This window comes from Leptonychotes weddellii, chromosome 2, assembly GCF_054177405.1.
Source record: "Leptonychotes weddellii isolate Sample4059 chromosome 2, ASM5417740v2, whole genome shotgun sequence".
In the NCBI taxonomy this organism is placed as follows: Eukaryota; Metazoa; Chordata; class Mammalia; order Carnivora; family Phocidae; genus Leptonychotes; species Leptonychotes weddellii.
In genome coordinates this window covers 96056839-96074605 of record NC_138370.1, presented here as the reverse complement: position 1 = coordinate 96074605, position 17767 = coordinate 96056839, and the positions used below count along the sequence as shown (strand labels likewise).

Here is a 17767-nt window from a genome sequence, read left to right as displayed (position 1 = left end):
GCCCCGCCCCAAGTAAATTGACTAAAACAGTAGAGGAGAGCTAAGGATTTCCATTTGGTTAGGAAGCCCAGAGTAAAGCTTTCTTCCTTATGGCATTTGTGGGATGGATGGGCTAGAGCTGCCAGCTCCCCTTATACATACACAGAGCTCCCAGTCAGACATCCTGTTCAGAGGAAGAGCTTGTTTCAAAAAGACACCTCCCCTCTCAACAGCAGAGGGGTTACAAGCAAGATGCCAAGAATAATTAATTTAGTCCTTCTTTCTAAAATATGGGTGGACCATTAAGATCACACAACACATAAAAAAAAAAACCTAAAAGCATAAAAGGTAAAATCTCACTTGAACAAACAAAAAATCGTCTCTATAAGAAACATAATTGAGGAAATAGAAAATAAATTTGTGAAATACATTCGGAGATCAAAGAAGCTATTAACACCCATTTACTAAGAGCAGAATGTCTTTGACAAAACAAACTTAGAATATAGAATTGCTCTGGAAGGTTAAATTTTTGGTTGTCAAAGAATTAATCAAGCAAGTAGAAATAAATTTGGGGAACTGTCTCAAGTTATAGGGCAAACACACAGAACTGACAAATATGAAAGAGAAGACAAATATGCAACGTCCAGCACCCAACTAATAGATGTCTCTCAAAAAAGAAAACAGAGAAACTTGAGAGGCAAATCATATCAAAGAAATAATAAAGGACACAGGGATTCTGATTAAAAAGTTCATTGACTATACAGTATAAAAAAGGAAAAAATATATATATACCTAGCTACATCCTCATGAATGGAACAATCATCTAAAATGGTTGAAGCAAAAAATACTTTCAGCCTCCAATTCTCCACACAAACTAAACCAAATGCAAAAGCACAACAAAGACATTTTCAAACATGTAGGCCCAGAAAATGCTTTCCACACAGCACTTCCTAGAAAGTTACTAGGGGAGGAAGAAGAGGAAAAATATGGATAAATCAAAAAAAAAAAAAAAGAAGAAGAAGACGTGGATCCAGGAAACAACGCATCCAACCAAGGAAAACCATGACAGGAAATGCCGGCCATTAGTGAGCCAATGGGTTCACGGTGCCATGCGTAAGAGCCGGATGACTGGGCTCAGGTAGGTGATCACCAGGAAAAAGCAAGTATGGTTGAGAGGATGAAAAAACCTGAGGAGCTGGTGAAGGCCCATCAGTTAAGTCAACTGTAAAGAAGAAAACTAGAGAAACCAAATCAAGGCTGTATGTAAAAATTGTGATCCAAAAAAATAAAGAAGGTAGAACAATTTTATGCCATTGATAAAGACAAGAAAAAGGAGTCCATTTGACCCTTATGTTAGGGTATTAGGGTAAATTTTTATTTAAATGACTCAGGGGGCCATGAAATCAGCCTATAGAGAAGGAAATGTAACTCTAACACACTTCTTGGCTAACAATATGTATACAATAGTATAATTTCATAAATGTTACTTATTGGCTTTTAACTTTTATAATCAGGGATGAATAACATAACGATTTTGTTACAGTGGCAGAGAAGATTGTAAATATAAGCAGTCTTAACGTTGTAACAAGGAAAAAAGCTGGCAGAAGAAAGGAGGTGGAAGAGGGAGGAGAGGTGGAAGGAAGCGTTGGGTCCTAATTCAGTGGTGTGCTGGTGCGGACGCTAATCCCAACTCAGTGCCATCATGCTGGTAGCTTGAAATAGATCATGTGGTGAGTTAATGGAAACCAGCAAATACTGTGTTCAATTCCGCACCCCCCCCAAGAGCCAGTTGTTAAGTATTTACCAGCATATTCATAGGATACCCTACAGTTTCTCTTCACTAAGATAGGTAGGGGTAAAATCTCCTATTTTACGGTTAGGAGAGAGTAGCAATACTAAAATTTATGAGACAGGAAATGACAGCTTGAGTACATTATTGAAAGGAACAATTACAACCTATAGAAATCTAATAATAATTTTACTTTCTTAAATTTTGACTGTTAATGGGGGAATGGGAGATAAATTAGTATAAGTAAACTAAATCAGCCCGTCTCATGGATGAGTTAACAAATACTATCTGGGGAAAAAAAAAGAGAGAGCTATTTAGAGTTACAGAATTAGCCATCAGGAGAATTAAATCCAGAAGTACTTTTTAAAAGAAGATACTTCTGAGAGAGGGGCCGGCCTGTGGGAAGGGTGGAAAAGGAGACTGGTTTTTCAATGGCAGTCTTTCTAGTTTTTGATGAGGATGTTTCTATTTATAAATTGCACAAAGGAAAATCTCCTGAATATTAAACAGCAATTATAAACTTGATCACTCAAATTCTCTTGCTAATATCATTTATAAGGAACTTCTGAACATCACCACGTAAAATTTTATTAAATCCCATTTATAATTTTGAAATACAAACAGCTAAAGACACAGATTTATAAACCGAATTTAAAAGAACTTCCTATATGTTTTTATGAATCTAACAAATTAAAATTCATAGAGTATATCAAATTTCTTGGGCATTTTCAGCATATTGAGAATCAAACCTTTGACTTTACAAACTCAAGACTTTTCTAGACATTTAAACAGGACTATTGAGTTAAGGTGTCCTAACAATTTCAGTTAAAATGATAAATACAATGTCATTTCCCTCTAATTTGCCAGATTTTTTTTCCTTTTTTTAAATTTAAATTCAATTAGCCAACATTTAGTACATCATTAGTTTTTGGTTCAATGATTCATTAGTTGCATATAAATTTCCCAGATTTTTGAAAATGTTGCAAATATCATAAAAGCTGACAAAACATGTGTGACACAGCCCGTGATTTTACACTGATCACACTTGTGTGAATATAGCTTGTACAGAAAGCCTTAGTAGTATATCCATTTCGGTATGACTAGTTATTTTTGTATGCACTTCTGGGGTGCCAACTGCTGCCAAAAGAAGAGAAAACAACCAGGATCTCAGGACCTCTGGTATGGGGCTGGCCGCAAAAACCTGGGTATATCACTTTAGGGATACCATCTCAGCCACCCATTACGCAGATGAGCCCCCGCCTAGACAGGATCCTAGCTAAATGGCAACAACATGGCACGTGGGGCACTGGTGGCCTGGATAGTGATCTAATTTCACCCTTGCCAATTTTTTTTTCCAGTTTCATTGAGAAATAATTGTGTCATGTATAGTTTAAGGCGTAAAACATGATGGTTTGATTTAGGTATATCGTGAATTGATTCCCACCATAGGTTCAACTAACACCCATCACGCATGCCAATTTTGATGGTCTCTTCTTTCAACTTCTGAATACTCAGTTTGGTAGAGAGACTTTTGCACCCACTGCCACTTCTGATGATCTCTAATCTCCACTGCCCGTTTTGCAGTGAAAAGGCCCTTTGCCCTCTTTATCTCCTTTTTAATAGTCTCATTGCTCTTATTATATAGTTACGTATATATAAATCATCACAAGATCAATGATCTGGTAGCAATTAAGATAACACGAGGAAGGAGAATTATAGGGTGTGACAAAGGCGTCCCAGAATATCTATAAGCTGGTTCTTTTATAGTTACTGTTTTATGGTTTAGCGAACTAAGATTGGCCAAATTTAATACTGCTGGAGCCTTTAGATATTAAAACTTAAAAATGTTTCTCTCTTGTGAAACAAGCTTTCCTTGGGGAGTTTCACAATGATTACGCTCTCCAGTCATATGTGCCCCCTGATACACTGAGCCTGAATTAACAGGTGGGTCAGGAGGTGTGCTTGAGGGGGGAGGGCCACAGAAGACTTTCTTCCTTGAAGAAGTGAGATTTAAGCTGTGTAGGTTCATATGAGGGGATGACCATGGCGGGGCGGGTGTTCAAAACAGAAACTACATGTATGAAGGCTCTGGAGTTTAAAAAGTGGCATTACCCATATAATATGCAACACTTACTGAGCATTTACTAAGTAGCTGGCACTACTTTAAGCACTTTAGAGCATTTTATTATAACAGGTGGGAGAAATAACTGAAAATGATGAAGTAACTTATTCAAGGTTGCACAGAGTGTAAATGATGGCACTTCGATTTGAACACTGGTGGTCTGGGTCCAAGAAGCTGAACAGCAGAGAGGCACTGGGCACAGCGGTGAGAGGGGAAGGCAGGGGCCAGGCATGCACATCCTGTTCAAGATTTTGAACAATAGTATGCAAATTCAAGGACTTCAAAGAGAAAGAATTAGCAGGCTCACCTTTACATTTTTCAAAGTTCCCCTCTGGTTGCATTATAGAGAGTAGGTCGGAGTGGGGCAAGAGTGGGAGCAGGGAGGCCAGTTAGTATGGTAACTGTAGTGAGTGACTCACATGAGAGATGAGCCAGAGGATGGGGTCTGCACAAGGAGAGTGGCCGTGAGTCGGAGGGGTGTGGCAGGTGTCCTGAAGATGAGGTTGAGCTCAAATTTCTCACTAGAGAAAAAACAATATGCAGGGAACTGCATTGGATGAATTTTCAGATAACCATCTCATTTTAGAATATTGTTCTCATCTTGTTCTATAGTGGTCATAGCCAAATTTCTAGAGAACTGAAAGATATTTAGAGACCCACTTATCATATGTACTCTAGACCCTGTTTCCTGGCTTCCGATTCAGGGCTTTGAAAATTAAGTCACACTAATAGCACACTTGGGTGTTTCCAACAATTCCAAATTGCCAAAATTCAAATTGGACTTCCTGTCCAAGGCATCAGAGAATGAAGAGCACTCAGAATTACTAAATTAGCTACTTTCAAGATACTGGTTGGCATGTGAACTGGAAGAACATCAAGAAAGCCAGTGGTGCTCACCTTATTGAGGCCGGTGATCAGCCTCTTTGGGAACCATCAGACACTCAGCTCCAGCACAGTAAATGACATTCAGAGGAACTGGGTATCTTGCTGTATGCAAATTCTGAAAATTAATAGCTCATGCCAAAACAAAGGAAATTTGAGTTCCTAGACCAAATGAGATCAGTCAGGGAGTGTCTGTTTATACTTCTTTATCTTCTCTTTATTTTGGAAAAGAAAGATTATGATAGAAGAGCTTTGCTTCCACTCTTTCCTCTTCATAATGTATGAATGATTCAATCTGACATAGGTGATAATTCAGTTATGAAAATCCACATAATAATTTGTGCTATCATACTGTTAACTATAAACTGTTTATTTTATAGTTACTGTTTTATGTTCTAGCAAATTAGATTGGCCATATTTAATACTGCTATTTAATAGCCTTTGGGTATTAAAATTAAAAAGATTTCTCTCTTGAGAAACAAACTTCCACTAGGAAAGCTTTGTAGTAATTCCCTTCTGTCACATGTATCCACTGATTTGTTAAGCCAAAGACATACTGAACACTGTTTTTATTTTTATTTATTTAATTTTTTTTTTAAATTATTTATTTATTTGACAGAGAGATAGTGAGAGCAGGAACACAAGCAGGGGGAGTGGGAGAGGGAGAAGCAGGCTTCCCGTTGAGGAGGGAGTCCCATGTGGGGCTTGAACCCAGGACTCTGGGATCATGACCTGAGCCGAAGGCAGACACCCAACGACTGAGCCACCCAGGCGCCCCTGAACACTGTTTTTAAACTGGTGGGATTGCATTGTTTAAATTACTCCTTGGTTATGCATTCCTCTCCACACAAATAAAAAAATTTATTACCCCGCAAATGAAGTGTATTATCAGGTCTTCACTTTTTCAGTTATAACGAATCTTTAAATTGTATTCATTGAGATTTAGAACATGGAAGTATATTAACATTTATACTTTTCTCTAATATTTTCTTTAGTTTTTACCTTCAGTTACTAATTTTATTTAGATTCATAGATAACATGATTTTTTAGTGATCACTTATCATAAAATCAATCTACTCGCTCTATTTTTGTAAAAAAAAAAGTTATATATGCATAGGAAAATAAACCCAGAAAACATGTGCTATCCTGTTGAGAACATTTGTTAAAAATCTATAGAAGCTCCTGAACAAATAAGAGAGAAAACATTACATCAAAAGTGATCCTTCATGATTTTTTACTTGATTGAAAAACCTAGATCATAACATATGCCCTCATGACCCCAGAAAGGAATTAGCCCTTTCTCCAATCCTAGTGTTCACCTACTCTCTATCCAGATATATTGGCTCAGGTCCTGATCTCAGGGTCCTGGGATGGAGCCAGCTGAAGGCTTCCTGCTCAGCAGGGAGAAATGTGGTTGGGAAATGTGGTTAAACTCAATGGCCCCCTCCCCTTTCTCACTGCTTAAATATTCCAAGATTAGGGAATTCTTACTGACCAGAAACTTTGTACAATGCAAATGGCCCACACGTGTTTAAGTTATTGTTTTAACACTATGGTCTCAACCATCTCTTAGAAACAAACACATTTCCTCTCTCCATTAGGAGGAATTCTCTATCAGGAACATGTCTTTGGCAGTCCACTCAATGTAAATAGGGGGAAAAAGGGAGTAGGCATGTTATTTTGGGGCAATCGAAGTCAATTTCTTTAGTGAAAATTAGGTTGACCGTGTTTAATACTACCAAAGTTTGTTAGAGAGTTAGATACAAAAAAGTGACTCATACCTTTATTTTTTTTCTTCTTTTTTTTTTTTTTTAAGATTTTATTTATTTGACAGCGAGAGAGGGAACACAAGCAGGGGAGTGGGAGAGGGAGAAGCAGGCATCCCGCTGAGCAGGTAGCCCGATGTGGGGCTCGATCCCAGGACCCTGGGATCATGACCTGAGCCAAAGGCAGACGCTTAACCGACTGAGCCACCCAGGCGCCCCGACTCATACCTTTAAAAATGAAATCCAATCCTCCTAAATTTTAGGTAACACATAGAAGACTCTCCCATTCCATTTATGTAATTTCCATTTCTTGATATTTTGTACTCAAATCTATTATTTTACTCAGATTAGATTAGATCCTGTAAGGGATTCTAAAACTAGAAAATTATATAGCCTCAACCCCCTATCCTTTTAGTCTTGTGATCCCCTCAGACTTCAGAGCAAATTTTTTTTTTTTTTTTACATAACTAAGTAGTATATCTCATGTCCACTTTTAGGCACATTGTCGTCCCAGACACCATGTTTTACGGGGGAAGAGTCAAGATACGAAATCCTGACTGTGCACTTGGGCATCCAGACGCTTGCGTGCTCCGTCCTTTCAGTCAGGGCAGCACTGGGGAAATGTAGACAGGGGACGAAATGTTCTTTTATGTGGCAGCACCAAAACGGAAGAGCAGTGAAAGTGTGAAATATGTAGATAGGATGTGACCTTTAAAAGGTGCTTGTTTGTCTATCTGTTGAGAAGCTGCAAGGGATCGCTCTTAGGTCGGCTTCCCTAAAAGGGGATGCTGAGGTGATGATTCAAGTGAAAGCTACTCACCAGGAAGTGTTTCTAAGAAAGCCTGGAAGGGGAGTGGGTCGTGGGCAATCAAGCAGCCGAGTGCAATATCGAGCAGGTGCTATGGAGGATAACTATCCAGCGGGGACAGTGCTGTAGAGTGGTCCTGACAGATGGGGCAAGGAAGAGTCTCAACGCCCATCCATCACTGGCTGAGGGCGGCAGCCAAGAATGTAAATTCCAAGGAACTGCTGGCTTTCCTTGCCCAGTCCGCTAGAGGGCAGTCCTCTAACAGAGAGACCCAGGCGCTTGGCTGTCGGCAAGGAGAGCACTTTGGGATCTGGGGGGTACAAAAATGACAAAGAGATTCAAGGGGATAAGGGTAGAGCACTGACAATGCTTGCAACATGACCCAAGAAACAATGTATGTATTGGTCCTATGGAACTTGGAGCCAAAAACATTCCACAGCAATAAAATCCTCAAAGAAAGTTACTAACAACTCAATCTTATAAAACGTTTCAACAGTGATAAAACAAAGAATTACTTCTTTCGTGTAGATGGCAAAATGTATTCTCCCCTTGGGGCACCTGGATGGCTCAGTCTGTTGAGCCTCCGATTCTTGATTTTGGCTCAGGTCCTGATCTCAGGGTCCTGGGATGGAGGCAGCTGAAGGCTTCCTGCTCAGCGGGGAGTCTGCTTGTCTCCCTCTCCCTCTGCGCCTCTCTCCACTCACGCACGCTCTCTTTCTGAAATAAATAAATCTTAAAAAAATGTATTCTCCCTGAATTACATAAGTTTTATTATATCTTGAAAAGGAGAAATATCATTCCCCATTCTCTGTCAGGGACCTGAATGATCACAGATGAAGAAAAACAAGGCAAACTTTGAGTTGGAACCCAAATTCAAACACAGATTCACCTTCTTTCTAGGTCTCTTGTATTTTCTGATTGATAATACATGATATGAGAACAAACAAAACAATTTAAGACCTCTTTTATGAGATTTCAAGACTAAAATGTTAAGTATATATCATACCGAAGTACAAAGCTAACCTCCTCCCCTCGCTCCACAAGAAAATACCAAGTAGCTAATGAGAACACTAACCCCCCCCGAAACATGCTTGTCTGATTTTCCTTTTCAGCACACCTGATTCACATGATGCAAAATAGGAGATATTGAAAGAACATGAGAACCTTTAAGGGCTGGATGGTGGTGGTGTAATTAGAGTGTCAACATAATTTCTAAAATGGGTTATTCCCTGCATGGCGTTTTAAGATTGACTTTTGAATTTGAAAAATGCTTTGTGTTCCTTGACAGAAACTAAGCATACTAGAATATGCGCAAGTATGTGTGTGAAAGCTCAATGTTAACATATAATGTATTATATTTATGCAATATCGTTATTTCAAATCCTCAAGGCATTTTATTGAAATAATCTTCATGATTAGCTAATTTGTTGATACAAAATTCCAAATTTTAGAGATTTATAGAAATTGAAAGCAGTTATATGGCTTATCTTCATCACCAAAGAGTATTTTATATTAACTGCATTAATTGTATCCTATACACTGGATGATCATTTATGAGGAAAACATGCTTGTCTATTGCTTTTTAAGTATTTTTATTTTGGAAATGTTTTTATTTTTTAGTAATAAAAATTACGTTTTTCTTTTTAAAAAAAATTTAGTTACACATGGAATATTCCAATTAAATGGACTGAAGATACTGTATCAAGTATTACAATCTACAACAGGTCAGAAACAGAAGGTAAATGTCATCAATTGATGTATTTCTTCTTTTGAAATTAATGTGCCACGTTAAACTAATGTAAGTGTAAAGAAACAACAATAAAGGGCGCCTGGGTGGCTCAGTCGTTAAGCGTCTGCTTTCGGCTCAGGTCATGATCCCAGGGTCCTGGGATCGAGCCCCACATCGGGCTCCCTGCTCAGCGGGAAGCCTGCTTCTCCCTCTCCCACTCCCCCTGCTTGTGTTCCTGCTCTCGCTATGTCTCTCTCTGTCAAATAAATAAATAAAATCTTTAAAAAAAAAAGAAACAACAATAAAGCTGGAATTTATGATGTAAATTCCAGCTAAAAGAGACCTCTTAAGTAATTTATCAATGAATTCAAGCCCTTATCTACAATAATGAGAAATTTTCTACTACCTTGCGATTTTTTTTTTAATGATTTACCATGACTGACACAATAACAAATACCCATACCCAAAGGAGGGTCACACACCCAACCATTGGATGATCAATGTATAAGTTTTCTTTTTTTCTTTCCCCCTTCCTCGTTTCTTCCCTCCTTTCCTTCCTTCCTTCTTTTTTTCTTCCTTTACTTTTTTTTCTTTATATCAGAGAAGTAAGTCATGGGATTTCTTAAAAGGTTATGTGACAAGCCTGGTTTCTTAAAATGCTGTCATTAAATTAGACCTATCATTTTTCCAATTCAGTATGAAATTAGAATCCTTAATGACTCCAAATTATCTTTTCTAAGTTGTAAATTGTCACCAGTAGCTCAAGGCACTATCTATATCTATTTCCGACCGTGCTTAGCTTCCAAGACCAGACAAGATGCGCTGCCATCAGGCTGCTAGGGCCATAGACTCTATATCTATTTCCATCCATCCATTCATCCATCCATCCGTCCATCCATCCATCCATCTCCCTAAATGAATTACTTGGCATGTGCCTGTGTTAAAATTCAGCTGTCACTTCTCTGCTTACCTAAATCAACTGGAAATATATTTCTGTATTTTATCTCCCTTGGTTTGTCTTTTCCTTTCTTGAAAAATTTAGTTATATAAAAACAAGGAGGTCTTATCACAGGTTCTCTCCTTCAGATTGCTGAAAAAAATAACAAATAGGGCAGGTTTTAGCATCCATCCCAGAAGATTCCTCCTTTTTATACTTTTACCATTGTATTTGTTTTGTGTTTCCAAATCATTTCTTTTCTAAGACAAATGATCCTCTTCTTCACCCCATCCCATGCAGTGTTGGTTTCAGAAAAGCATTTGGCATGCACTCTTCACCTGTGGCTTCTTAGGGATAAAAGTAGAGTAAATCATTTATCCTTTATTTACATATGCCTATTTGCTCCTACAAAATATTCTAAAATATTAATTAGGTATGATTTTCCTTAGCAAGTAAATTTTTATCCTATTGATTGATTTTTAAACAGTTTTTTTGAGATAAAATTCACATTGTTGTGCAATTCACCCATTTAAAGTGTAGAATCCAGTGGTTTTTATTATATTTGCAGATATGTGTTACCATCACCATAGTCAAATGTAGAACATTTTAATCACCTCAAAAAGAAATTCCATACCCTTTAGCTATCAATCCTTCTATCCTCCCATACCCCCAGCCCTAAGCAGCTGCTAATCTAATTTCTGTCTGCATAGATTTGCCTATTTGGGACATTTCATATAACTAGAATGATATGTGTAGTATTTTATGACTGGCTTCTTTCACTTAGAATAATGTTTTCAAGGTTCACCCATGTCATAGCGTGTATCAGTACTTCATTCCTTTTTATTGACAAATTATATTCATATCATATTGATATGCCACCTCCCGTTCATCTATTTATCAGTTGATGAGCATTTGGATTATTTCTACTTTTTGGCTGTTAATGCTGCTATAAACATTTGTGTACAAATTTTTCTGTGAATCCAGTAAGGTTTTTTTCACCTTTGGGGTTTTTTACTTTTATTATAAGTTCTTTTGTGTGTATGTGTGTGTTTATTTTTACCATAAACTTGACCAGCTTTGCTACTGTCAAGGCAAGAACCCGTTCTGTTGCTTTGCGCTAAAACTTTCTCTTGATCATTTATACTAACAATTACTTTGATTGTTATGGTCAACATTTCTCCCAAATTCTTCTAGAATTCCCAGATCAATGCCATTTTGTCTTACTCTTTTATATATGATTGTAGTTTTGAATACTGAGCTCTATCTTTCGTGATCTGCCTTATGACCATTTTTTTTACTTATAAGCATGTTTGCCAATGGAAAATGGAGAAGACAAAAAAAAAAAAAAAGACTTTCTAAAACGTGCAATATCACTGGGGCCCCTGGGTGGCTCAGTCAGTTAAGTGTCTAATTCTTGATTTCGGCTCAGGTCATGATCTCAGGGTTGTGAGATTGAGCCCCATGTCAGGGTGGAGCCTGCTTAAGATTCTTTCTCCCTCTCCCACTGCCCTACCACCCCCCTAAAAAAAATGTGCAATACCAATGATAAAAGGTATAATGAGGCTACCATTTCATTGGAAGTTCAGTGAATTTGGTTTAACATATTACTACATCTTTTACCCACTGGTTACCATTGGTTAACTGAGAGTTAGAGGAATCTTGGCAGCTGCTTGATTTCCTGTTAACAAATTTAAAAGCATGAATAATTAGTCTATGCTAACAACATTTTCATGGAATGAGGTTTCCAAAAAGTGAATTTTCTAGATAACTAAAGCTTACTCAAGTGTTTTATAAAATAAAGTTGAAGAGTTAACAGTAAAACATTTTTCTTATATGGATTATGTACTTATTAGAGAGAATATTTGAATAATAAATTTAATCCTTATTAATCAATTAATCAATTAATCAATTAATTCTTTCAAGGAAGTATTTACCGAGAGCTGACTATGTGCCAGACACAGAGGTAGGCATGGAGATAATACTGAGGGAAAAAATCCTTACCCTCTTGGTGCTTACTGTCTGGTGAGGATTCAGACGCGTCAGCGGGCAAATATGTGTCAGAAGTACCTGGTGTCGTAATAGCCAAGGGGGCTCGCTGAAGAAGCACCAGCCCAGATTTGGGGGTTCAGGAAAGGTTACTAAAGAAAAGGATGTCTAGGCTGAGAGCTAGGGGGTAAAGGTAGTGTTTAAATGGATGATAGGATTGACCAAGTACAGACAGGAACTATGCTCTGGACAGAGAATGCTAGTAGGAAAGGGCAGAAAGCTCTCACAGCAACTGCATCCCTCTGTCTTTACATTGAACACATTTTTTTTTTTTTTTTTTGGCTCTAACTATTGACTTAGTTGTCTTTCCCCTCCCCATAGAATATTTCTTGAGGAAATGGAGCTTATTTATTTTGGCTGTGGTTGTTCTATATCTTCAGCAGTTACCCAGTAATTGTTTATTGAATGAATGAGTGAAAGAATGAATGAAGATGCTCCAATGTTCACAGAGCTTTGATGACAGACCTGTCTTTATCTGAAATTTCAGAATCATGACTGCTCACTTAGCCAGAAACAAACTAGACATCTCTTCCTACTTCAAAGTGCCTGCTCCATTTTTAGGCTATGCAATAAGTTCCTGTTTCCTGTTTGGGGACATCTTCAGCTCTCAGCTCAGAGCACGGATGACAAACACGTCCCAAGTGCACTGAATGGGCAATCAGCTCAGGTTACCAGCCCTACCGCCCTCTTCTTCGTTTCTTTGATGATTCATCAGCTAGAAATTTCCCAGGCAATGTTGGGACTTCCCCCAAGGCCTTTTATTTACATTTGTGTTGTACATGATATTTTAAACATTAAAAAAATTAAACATGTAATTTATAACAAAAGACGAGGACCTCTATCACAGACCCTTCTCAGGCTATTCCAACCTGCCCTGTGTAATCTCTCTTCTTACTGTTTATAGTATATTTTATGCTATCGGTTTAATCAGTCCTTCTTTATATTTTGAATATCATCATTGTTATTTAATCTTCATTTGCTCTGTCTTTTCTTTTTTAAGTAAATGACAAACTCCTTGGAGATACAACCTCTACATCATACTCCTTGATGGCAGGTCAGGAATACCACCCTATTGCCAATGAGGTTCTGTGCACATCTTAAGACTTACTAAGAGTTTAGTAAGTCCTTGCTTATTGGAGGCTGGTTTGCCCTCAGCCTGCTGTGCTGTTCGAGAATGCCTGCAGATCCTTTAGTTATGCCTCTATCTTTAGTACCAGCTACTACTTTGTCAGTGCATCTACATTTAGTAGTATATCAACTTCTTGCTTTTTAATCTGCTGCTTTCTAACATTTAGAAGACTTGAAGGTTATCACATGATGTCAGATAACTAATCTTACTAAAACATAATATTTTAAAATAGGTATTTCTAAGTGTATAGTGTCTGGAGAGGGCCTAGGCCATAGGAAATGGTATAGACTTTGGGATGACAATTTTCATAACTCTTCCAGATTTGAGGATACATTCTGGATGATTTAGATAACCACGTCCTGACTACATATAAATAGAATATTACTATAATTTGATGGTAGTTATATTTAAATATTTTTAAATATTTTAAATATTTTTAAATTTAATAACAAAGAGAAAGAGAGACTTTCTTCATTCTTTCAAGCTGAGCCTCACGGAATGTTTGAATTTTGATTGGATCATTATGAATTCAGTTTTGCAGATTCAAAAGCTCAGTTTCATCAATTCAGCCCTGGTCAACCAAGGCTTGGAAGATTTATTCACACAAAGCAAACATATAAGAATGCTAATTTGTTAATTTATACAAATAAAAATATACTGGCCAAGGTGAACCAGAATACTCATGTCAGCTAATTAGGAATCTCTTTCCAAGAAGAAAGTTTACTTAATAAGAGTAAAGAGAGAGTTAAGGTAGATCAATTACTTTAGAGATTTTATCAAGCTGTGATAGCCTCATATATTGCATTAACCGGGGGAGTCTAATTATTGCATTTAGAGGCTATTTTGATGAAATGAAACCTTCTTATTCATGCAACAGTCCAATGGAGGTATTCCTGACCTGCCATCTTTCCTGGGTGGTTCATTCCTAAATAATAACTTCCTCCTTTTTATGGCTCTACTGCTTCCTAGACCTTCGATTCCTCTGCTGGATCTTTGCATCTGACCACAAGACAGAGGAAGATAATGGAGGGAGCAGGTCTAGAAGTGCATCTATTACTTCTGCCCACAATCTGTGTCCAGTTGTCAATCCCATGTTGCTACTTAACTGCAAGGGAGGCTAATAAATATAGTCTAGCTGTATACCCAGGGAGGAAGAGAGAATAGTGTGGTAAATACCAGATCTCTACCACATACACTGTTCTCTATAGGAGGAAATCTGTTAAAAGATCTGGAATACGGGGGTGCCTGGGTGGCTCAGTCAGTTAAGGGACTGCCTTTGGCTCAGGTCATGATCGCAGGGTCCTGGAATCGAGCCCCACATCAGGCTCCTTGCTCAGCAGGGGGCCTGCTTCTCCCTTTCCCTCTGCCGTTCCCCTGCCTGTGCTCTCCTGCTCTCTCTCTGTCAAATAAATAAATAAATAAAATCTTTAAATTAAAAAAAAAAAGATCTGGAATACACGTACCAGCTCAACTGTGCACCCACTTCCCTCGGCAGACTGAGACACACTGAAAGATCTTCACTATCTAACTCTTCTTTGCAATTATTTCTTCCCAATCACCCAAACCATCACCAGTGATAATTGTTCATCATGGTATCCAGGTTGCATTTTTCCAGATTCCTGCTTATTATGTATTGCATATTAATACTACACCTTTCTTTTTAGGGAGATTCTCATAAAATCTTGCTGAGATTTAGGAGGGACTCTGTAATTATTACTAACATAATCATTAATACTTTCTTAAATGGTTTGTTGAAAATATTACCACAAATGTATAATCAATCCATTTTACAATAGATCATGTTACTCTTAGTTTCAGAAATTAAAATTTTCTTCCTTGACCCTAAATTCTGATAGTGCATCCTACTAGAAAGTTTTAGTTCCCCAAGTATAAATGGTGTGTCGTTAGTAAAAAAAAGTACTATTCTTGTATTTTTCAGCTGTTGTACTAATAAGTGATGGGTAAAATTTAATAAGATATAAACTGTCATTTTACACTGAAAAATAATTTGCTTAAAGCATCAATGCAACAAAGCATCTACATCACTAAAGAAAAATGTTTCTTTCTCTAGAATTATCAAGCTATCACAAGAGCTGTCTAGTTGTCTAAAGTTTGTTATAATTATTTATATAAAATAGTATACAGGCATACCTCAGAGGTATTGTGGGTTTGCTTCTAGACTACCACAATAGAGTGAATATTGCAATAAAGTAAGTCAAATGAATTTTTTGGCTTCCCAGTGCACAACATAAAAGTTATGTTTACACTATACTATAGTCTGTTAAGTGTGCAATAGCCTGATGTCTAAAAAACAATGGACATACCTTAATCCAAAAATACTTTATTGCTAAAAATGCTAACCATCACCTGAGCTTTCAGTCATGTCACTGAGCACAGATCACCATACCAAACATAATAATAATGAAAAGTGTGAAACGTTTTGGCAAGAATTAGCAAAACGTGACACAGAGACACAAAGTGAGCAAATGCTGTTGAAAAAATGATGCCAATGGACTTGCTCAATGCAGGGTTGCCACAAACCTTCAATCTGTAAAAACTGCAGTATCTACAAAGTGCAATAAAGCAAGTTGCAAAAAAGTGAGGTATGCCTGTAGTAAAGAACTGTTATGAGAGCTCTGTTACTGAAATCTATCTAGGTTGAAATTACATAGCCCCTGGATGAAATTTTGAAAAAGTAATTACCCATCTTCTCTACCATCTAGACAAATAAAAAAAAAAGGAATTTTCTAGAAAGAGCTCCCACCCAGAAAGAATTCATTCAACTCGTTTATGTATAAAACTAGCAAGAGGGGCGCCTGGGTGGCTCAGTTGGTTAAGCGACTGCCTTCGGCTCAGGTCATGATCCTGGAGTCCCGGGATCGAGTCCCGCATCGGGCTCCCTGCTCAGCGGGGGGGTCTGCTTCTCCCTCTGACCCTTCCCCTCTCATGCTCTCTGTCTCTCATTCTCTCTCTCACAAAAAAAAAAAAAAAAAAACTAGCAAGAAACAGAACAAGATGATTTATTAATTGAATGATAAGGGTGTTATGTGGCCGTTCAATTTACATTTTCACATGCAGGTATACCCCGCTTTCTGAATGTTCACGTTCTGCCACCTCATTTTTACAAAAGACCTACATTAGTATGGTAATGGCTTTTTTCATAAAAATGAAAATGCTCTTTGGATTTCTTTCAGTTAGCAAAAACAGGTACTAATATAGGTCTTTTGTAAAAAACAAAGTGGAATTAACCCAGACTTTTAGAAAGTGGGAGATACTCCTCTCTTTCTGCTATTTCAGCTTATGAAAGGTTTCACGGGAAAGCTCTACTTTCAGATAGAAAGCAAAATTGCAAGGTGTTTACAATAGACTTTCAAATGAAAAAGATTGTGAATCATAAAAACAGTAAAGTCCTATTCTGTGTATTGGGTGCTTGTATATGCACGTATACAGAGGTTATGCACGAAGAAGACAAGAACAATATGTTAACTAGTGGTGGGTCATTTTTTATATTCTTCATTATACTCTTTTTTTGTATTTTCCTAATACATATTTGGAACTGTAAGGAACACATAAGCCTGTTACAATCAGAAAAGCAATCAACAGTAAGTGGAGAAACGAAACATAATACGCGCTGACTCCCATGTGCCGCCGGGAGCGGCCACCAGTATTCTAGCCCTACTTACTTCGCTACGTAACTAAACAAACCAACAGGACGTTGCTGTTAACAACTGCTGGGAAAGTAGGATGAACTTGGAAAGTCCATAGCTACTGACTTCCTGGATCTCAGCTTCCTCATCTATAAAGTGAGAAGAATCACAGTAACTCCAGACAGGCTTAACTAGGTATATATAAAGCACATTGAAATACTGCAGTATTTAGATGGATTGCCAGGAACTTCTCAATGTTATTTATACTTGCCTCACTATTTATAGAACTGTGGCATATCCCCTTTCATAATAATGAGGATAGCTACCATCTGTTGGACAAATAACTCTGTGACCAACACTCTACCGATGTTATCTTATTTAATCTTCACAACAGTTCTGTGAGGGATTTTTATCCCTATTTCCCTTATGGTGAACAGGGACACAGAGAGGTCAAGTGATTTGGCCAAGATCACACAGCTAGTTAGTCACAGAGCAAGGGTTTTATCCTAGATCTGTCAGACTTGAAAGTTCATGCTCTTTTTCCTATAACATATGGCTCTGTGCTTCGCAAGAGGCCCTCCTCCAGATACAAATATTCAAAGTGTACGGTTGCCAAAAGATTAGCTTCCTTTCAACAACTTGTCTATGGGAGAATGACAAAGGAAGATAAATACTACATGAGTGAGGTAAAGGTTTATAATTTGTCAAGTACCTACTTTGAACATTCCTAAAAAAAAGTATTGTCTTGTTGGAGAGCTTACTCATATATTATGAAAAACTACTGTGTCCTGGATATCTTCCAAACCTTGTGAACACTTCCAAAATTTAAATCTTCTTTCCTCCCAAACTAACTCATCTGCCTCTATTCTGTGATGGCAGCATCATTATTTATCCGATCATGCAAGCCATTTCCCCCTCCTCTGATCGTCCACA

The 17767-nt window shown here is 37.7% G+C and overlaps 1 protein-coding gene across 1 annotated transcript in view; it reads left to right on the top strand.

Moving 5' to 3' along the window:
• ENPEP (glutamyl aminopeptidase) overlaps nt 1–17767 on the top strand; it is an 88555-nt gene that overhangs the window by 45161 nt on the left and 25627 nt on the right. The window contains exon 11 of the mRNA XM_081811992.1: nt 9005–9084. Within this exon, the coding sequence (XP_081668118.1) occupies nt 9005–9084 (80 nt within the window). The remainder of the gene's footprint in view (nt 1–9004; nt 9085–17767) is intronic.